We start from the raw sequence: 7,518 nt of genomic DNA on the forward strand, positions 1-7,518 counted from the left end.
TATAATGGATTTGAGCCAATCCACTAATATCCAATTGGTTTTAAGTTGGAAGTCCAGGAAACTTATCATGGTATCAGAGCCGGCCCAATACCCTGACCCATTAATCCGTCCCAGACAGTGGCTCAATCATCCCATTAGCTGATGGTCCATAGAAGTCTCAGTTCCGCCGAGATCACTAGAAAATAAAGCATGATTTCGGAGGGAGTACGATGGATTCTGCGAGATTAATGGTTACACACACTATTATTTCGAGGGAAGGTATTTGAGAGAAGATCGCACATCGGAAATATGAAAAGGACTTGAATAATATATAAGGGACTTGGGCCAATCAACTAATAGCCAATTGATTTTAAGTTGGAAGCCCAAGAAACTTATCAGTATCTTCTCACGCGATATGAGCTTGAAGATGATCATCAGTCCGATCAACGTGAGATCTGCATTTCACTCAGTATTAAACAGTTTCTTATTACTAAACGCTGCCATGCCACAACACATTGTACACGTAATGCAAATAATAAAATCATACATGTAAGTGTTACTGCCACGTCTTTTTTAAAAAGAGTTACTTCCACATCTCAAAACCATGTTCGCCACAATTTTATACATTTAATGGGCAGGTGGACAAGGAAAGAGCTAAGGAAGCAAGGAGGGTATCTTTGTTAATTTGGTCAACTGACCAAACATGTTTTTCTTTTTCAGAAATGACATTACACAAATGTAAACGCAAGTGATAAGAACACGACAAGACGAACTATAGTCATAACTCATGACTCATGATCATAGTGCACAACAGTACACTCGCTTTATTGTCACAATATTACACCGTATACGCTACAAATAACATACCACGGACCATCTTTCAAACGGATGTTTGCAACAAAATCTACATTAAAACATATTTCAATCCCTTTAGGACTATAAACTTATACCATACATTTATAAGCAAATAATATGTATACATGCTATCTTAAACTATCTACTATTCCTAGCTTCCAAAAGAAAGAAAAAAATACTAACCATTTACAATATAATGACCGCATTTTGTAATATGTATGGCGGTTTTCTATATAGTTTAGTTACTTATTGCAAATATCAGAACGGAGCACGGTGTGGTACGCCCTTCCGTCTACTTGAGTTCCGGTGATTATATATCGGCGGTGTTCCCGGAGAAAGATTAAAACCGCTTTCATCACCGGAGCTCGTACACCGTTGATCTCCTGAAAAGTAATCTGACTTAACGGTGCAGATAAGAAGACCACTCATCAGACGGTTGAAAGCACACGTCTTACGTATCTTAGTTGGTGTGGTCGCCTCATCGGATTCCGACCCACCAAGATACTCTCTCTCACGCTTCCCTTTCAAAGAGAAGGTTAGACTTTGAATCCCTCTCTTCATCCCTCCAAGCGGAATCACCAAACAAGGGCAACAAGGTCAATTTAATAAAGAAACTGAAACTGGTATAAAATAGAGAGAATATATTCTATTTACTTTGCAACCAAGAGAGCAGAAACGGTAAGAATCAAGAAGGCTTCTGAAACATATTTCACAAGTATTGGTAACGCCTTTGCCGATTCTTGGCTGAGGACGTTCGTTCAAGAACACGATCCTTGCGCTGTTGATTATATATGTCTGAACACAAGATATGTCTATGTACTTCTGAATCTCGTTTACCCTCACAACGTTGTGGTATGATGATCTACGTATCTGAGAATATTTTTAGATATTTTTAGTACGTTTCTGTAAAATTTAAGAGAAATATTTTAAAGAACGCACCTGAAGGACACGATGGTTTTTGTGATTGACCAAACAGTAAGAGCAAAAGGCATCGGAAGTACAGTCAAGACAGAACATGTTGCATTCGCTTTTGTTGGAACCGGCGTGGATGGAACACGGGACGAAGTAGTTTGCTCTTAGCATTGGAATTAGCCATGGTGGACTCAGATAATGACCTTCTTCTTCTTCTTCTTGTGCTCTCATCATTGGTCCCTGGAGGATTTTAAGACCAATTCAAGAGTGGTAATATAAGAACTTGTAGAGAGAAATTTTCAAGAAGAGTAAGAAGGAGAGAATCAGTCACCATGATTTTCTTGTGGCTGCGCTTATTGGACCCAAAACTCTTGAGGTTTTCGATAGCAAGCTTGGATAGTGAAAAAAGAAACAGATTTGATTGGGAAGACTAAGAAGAGATGATTTAAGTTAGTGGAGGAGGCGGCTCCTATAGCTGAAAACGAGAGATTGAGAGTTTTTTCTTGGTGTGTTTTTGAAGTCGGTCACAATAATTTGAGTTTAAAATATAACTCGCATGAAAATCATTTAATATCCGCTTTTATTCGTGTCTTTGTAGTTATCATTAATTACTTGTCTTTTTTGCCATATTACTCTCTACTTATTTGACAAATCAATGTCTCTAATTTTTCTTTTAAGTCCATTAGAGGCACACGTATACGCTAAGTGCACATGTCTGTGTCTGTAGAGACCCCAGAATTAAAGGAACTGAAAAAGTAGTATGACTGAACTAATAAAAAATTGAACATTGCTCGCAAATAATAAAAATTTTAAGCCAAAAAACAATAAATGTTTAATTGTTTGGCATAAATAAACATTCTTTTGTCGTTTGTGCCTTCAACATATCAAGCGGACCATATTAAAATCTGTCGAGTGTTTTTTAACTTCTATGAAGTACAATCTTAAACTGTTGGATTCTACATTCAAAGTTACTATGAGTTGTCCAAAATCAAAGAGTTCGAATGGAGGGTTGGAAAAAGAGGTAAGGACTAAGTGTGTGCGTACTGCACTTGAATGTCCCATTCATTATTTGTTCTTTAATTGTGGTTCAATGTGCTTGTGGTTCAAATTTGTGAGTGAAAATTATGAACCACTGTTAAGTATGTACACAACAATACTCGAATGTTTCGAGCAGTTCTTCCTTTTTTTTTAAAAAAATATTCTTTTACTTGTATAATATGTAGCACATGCTAATTTAAAAGGGCAATTCTCTTAAATAGTTTTTTTTTTTAAGTTTTCGATATAAAAATAGTTTTCAATAAAAAAAATGATCAAAATAGCTCATTTTTATTTTGAAAATTTTAGTATTTTTTTTTTTTTTTAAATTTAAATTTAAAATTCTATCCTCAATGTGAATAAGAATAAGGTCATATAAACCGTGCATTGAAAGCGCATAATTAGTTTTTGTTTATAAATTTATTAACATATTTGTTTGTTCACTAATATGTTCAGATATGGACGTTCGGTTTTAGTTCACTCTTAAATTGTATTTTCTGGTTTTTGGTTTGATTCAGGTTGGTTGTTTTTTTTTGGTTTTTGGTTTTAAAAATATAGGAAATGGTTTCAGAAAGATTTCAATTTCAAGGGTAGGATGTTTATGTGAAGGATATTTATAGGGTACAAAATATATTTTAAATATCATAATGTTTTTAGTGAATCCTCGATCTATTATAAAAATCAAGGAAACACATTACAAAATCTTAGATAGGTGATGTCGATATTATCTAATAGCAATATTTTGAAACTCGACCCGGATCTGCGGTCGACCCGGTAAACTTAGTAACCCAATATATAATCATTTTGACTACATATATTTTACCATTAGACATCATACTTTATTTTTTATAATATTTTTTTCTTATTAAAAAAAAACAAATGTATTAATTAATATTAAAACTCAAAACTATTATACTATTTTACCAAAAATCATACCTAATTTAAAATCATCAAAATTTGATATATATATATATATATATATATATTTATTTAATTTACAACTCTTTTTATCAAAATATAATTATTTTCAGTTTATCCAAAATCATATACATATTTAATTCTAAAACTTAAATAATATATGTTTAAAATAATTTCCTATTATATTTTGAAAAAAGTTTTATCTTTTCACTTTTAATTGTTTTATAAAACTTCTTTTAATTATGAAAAAATATAATATTATAAAATTTTATATTAATTAATTTAAATTTGTACATTACTTTGGATCATTTTTTATCTACTTTCACTATTTAAATATATATTTTGAACTGCTAGATCCATATTTATACCGTTTGATTTTTTTGATCCACTTTTGTTCTGTTCAATTCGTTAGGTTCACAAGATCTGTTTGATTTCGCTTTCTCCATTCAGAGTCTAGCAATAGATAGGTGTACTTACGGCTCACGTCTGTGAAACACCATGATTTTTGTATATTTGAAGTAAAAAATTCCATTCAGATACTCTTAAAGCGGAGGTAATTCAATTTTTTTTAAGAAGCTTAAGCCGAAATCGATATTTTAAAGCTCAAATATTAGTTTTGTTCTATATGTTTTAAACTTTATCTTGAATATTTTTTCGATTGACTTAAATTACTCCCTACACTAGAAAACTATGCAATATGTTATTTTTTTTTTCTTTCAGTTACAAAAAGTTATTTTTTTTTCCTTCTAGCAGAATGTTGGCTACCTTCTACATGTATCTCTCTATATATTAGACTATTAATATTGAAAGTAACAGGCCTTCCAAATGACATCCCATAAAATAGTATGTTAAGTAGATTATCTAAAATGTTCCATTTTCCGTTTCATATGTTTTTAGGTTTATTTTATTTTACTGACCAAAACACAAAGAGACAAATGGACGAACACCTAACAGCAAGTAAAATATTTTATAGTATATTATACAGATGACAGTGAGTGAATCATCTACAAATGTAGAGAAAAAACCTCTCTTTCGGAAGAAACCTCCACCTTCTCTCTAGGTTTTCAGGCGAGAATTGTGATTTCGGCTGACGGCGTGGGTTCCCACAGTCACCATCGATCCGGTTTTCTTCCGATTTTTCCATGCATGTCTGGTTCTTTGTGTTTTTCCCTTGTTTCGGGTTTCTGATCGGTCTTTTTGGTTCCGGGTGATGGAGGCTTCTTCAGATCCATCGGCGCCGGCTTATGACTCCGGAAGTGGAGGCTCTTATGCTCTGTACTGCTGGCTTTTGTCTACAGCCTTGTCGTCTTTTATTCTATGAAGACAAAACTGTTTGGTGTGAATCTCGTATCTTCAAACACCACTGACGAGTTTAAACCCACAAACCATCCCTTATCTTTTATTCTAATTGAAATGGATTAGACGGTGAACATAAGGGATGGTTTGTGGGTTTAAACTCGTCAGTGGTGTTTGAAGATAAGAGATGGTTTGTGCGTTTTGATGGAAGCTCTCCGTTAAAACGAGCTCAGGTAAAGAAAGGGTGTGTTTCAGGTTCCGGTGTGCTCCGACGAAATGAGGGTTTCGGTCGTGTTCTGGCGTTGACTCGAAACGGTGACGGTCAAGATGAGGCGCAAGGGACGTGTCTCCTCGTTGACGAGGATCTTAACACGTGTCCGTCCTTTTCGACGTGTGGCTTTTCATGAAATCGATTGGGTTTTGTCGGTTTGGGCTTTAGGTCCATTTTGTCTTTTCTGTATTGTCTTTTTGTCTGTGGACTTGATGTTGTTATGTGTAATATGGACTTCGGTCCTGTACTTTCTTGGCTTTGGCCTTCTATAAATAAAAGATGGAAAAAAGAAAAAAAGAATCATCTACAAATGTAATGTACTACTTTCGCGAAAGAGACCGGATCAATAAACTATGTAATGGAATATCACAAACAGATTACAATAATAATAATTAATAAGAAGAGAAGTGTGAGTTGACAAAAAAGAAGAAGAAGAGAAGTGTGATCCACGTAATCAGATTGTAGCTATCAATAGAAAATTAAACATAATGTTCAAAATCTTGGGAGAAAAGTCGACGATCTTCGATCTTACTCTTTCGAACTACACAAAAAGAAATTGATTTTTTTTTCTTTCTTTTTCTCGTTTTGTTTGTATTCAAAAAGTTAAAAAGAATGAAACTTTGGGAGTAACAGCAGTTGTGGAAAGAAGGCGAACAAAAGGAGCAACGCACTGTTGACCGACCTGAGCTGAACAGTCAACGGCACGTGATCCACGTGACTGTCGTGGTTCACTTACATCAAAAGAAGGTCGAAAGTAAAAATTACTAAATGCCATAAGTGCGAACCGGACCGTCGAACCGTGAACCAACTTTTATTTGTATTTCTGCATCGACTGTAAGTTGGCCGGCACTGGGCCAATGCTAATACCAAGTGAAACATTTACCACAGACTTCCAAATTTTTTGAAAAAAATTATTTATAAACAGATCTTTAGAAAAAAAATTTAGATTCTCAAATTTATAAAAAAATCAAATTTACATAAACACAGCTATCCGCCTCCAAAATCTCAGGGCCGACTATGTTACAAGTTTATACACCAATCTTCACCTACTGCTATACAACTCAACGGATACAATGACCACAGTTTCTGTAAAACTACAAGTGTAATTAAGTAGAAGAAGGAACTTAACCGGTTTGTATAATTAACCGATTAAAGAGTAAAACATAATTAGCCAAACTATATAACCTCATACCGTATGACTTGCTAATTTAATCTCTACAGTTTGTTACAGCACATAATAGTTGATATTTGGGACTTTACTTTGGATTGCCCCAGTAACTCATATGTTCATTCTATTTTATCTCACCAATTAAAAACAATATAAATTTTAATATATTTTAATCAGAAACGTGGTGAAAATCGAAATTGCCCTTAATGAAACCAAGTATTTACAGGATCCAACCTAAACTATTTGACTCGACCCACTATTAGCCGGATCCTTAACCAGATCCGCGCGTTCCTTTCCCTTTTCTCTTCCTTTGTCGTCTCTCACTCTCTTCTAAACCTTCTAAACCTGAAAATTGAAAAAAAATCCTAGAACCGACGAAAACGATGAAGCTCACCGCATTGACTGCTTCCTTCACTGCTTCTTCTCTGATCTTCCCTTAGTCCCTCGTGCCTTTCCTTGTTACTCTGATTTCATCATTTCCCCAAATCAGTCTGTAACCCTAGATTTGACGAAATCAATTGAAAAAATTGATCGAATCAACTGCTCCTGCGGCGTATTCTATTCTCCCGCTCCTTCTGTCGGCGACGCAATCGACGGAACCCTAGACTTCATCTCCCATCTTCTGTTTTCGTTCTCGTCTCTTCCGTGTAAAAGGTATGTTCACTCTCCAATTTTTGATTGATTTTGTTGTGGGTTTGAAAGTCCATTTGAAAGTATTGTGGTTGAAAATCAGTTAGGTTCAGATTTTTTTCAGAATGAGGATTACAGAGACTGAAACTTGGACACGTTTGGTTTTGAGGTTATAGAGATTGAAAATTTGGTTTCAGACTTGAGATAAGTCTAGTGATATTGAAGACTAACTGTTTTGGTGATAGAATGTCCTAGACTGTTTGATATGTGAAACCGAGTTGAGTGATTGATTAATTGTGATGTAGTGATCGAATTGATTGGTTGGAGTTTTATTATTGAATGAATGATTTAGGGTTTTGAGATCAGACAGCTATAAGAATCAATGATTTATTTTGTAGATATTTCATTGAATGGGTTTGTTAGCGTTGGTGGTTATTGAACGTTTATTGTGTAT

The 7,518-nt window shown here is 34.4% G+C and overlaps 1 protein-coding gene across 2 annotated transcripts; it reads right to left on the reverse strand.

Annotated features, from left to right (window-relative positions):
* Positions 1-765: 765 nt before the first annotated feature.
* On the reverse strand, positions 766-2,264 carry LOC106298942. Of its 2 annotated transcripts, none has more exons than XM_013735073.1 (4): positions 2,078-2,264; positions 1,774-1,986; positions 1,489-1,704; positions 766-1,389 (listed from the first exon to the last, which is right to left on the reverse strand). In XM_013735073.1, exons 1-4 carry the CDS (start codon positions 2,078-2,080, stop codon positions 1,093-1,095), a joined length of 729 nt encoding a protein of 242 aa, XP_013590527.1. In that variant the 5' UTR covers positions 2,081-2,264; the 3' UTR covers positions 766-1,092. The 2 variants fall into 2 exon arrangements, with proteins under 2 accessions (XP_013590527.1, XP_013590526.1); XM_013735072.1 differs by having other exon boundaries at positions 766-1,404.
* Positions 2,265-7,518: the final 5,254 nt, after the last annotated feature.

This window comes from Brassica oleracea, chromosome C6 (genome assembly GCF_000695525.1).
Source record: "Brassica oleracea var. oleracea cultivar TO1000 chromosome C6, BOL, whole genome shotgun sequence".
NCBI classification, from domain to species: domain Eukaryota; kingdom Viridiplantae; phylum Streptophyta; class Magnoliopsida; order Brassicales; family Brassicaceae; genus Brassica; species Brassica oleracea.

Excerpts from the sequence above, each read along its gene's own strand:
- LOC106298942 (XM_013735072.1), bottom strand. Across the intron at positions 1,705-1,773 it reads AAAACCATCGTGTCCTTCAG|ATACGTAGATCATCATACCA; the intron begins GTGCGTTCTTTA and ends AAATATTCTCAG. Across the intron at positions 1,405-1,488 it reads TCTGCTCTCTTGGTTGCAAA|CTTGGAGGGATGAAGAGAGG; the intron begins GTAAATAGAATA and ends TTGGTGATTCCG.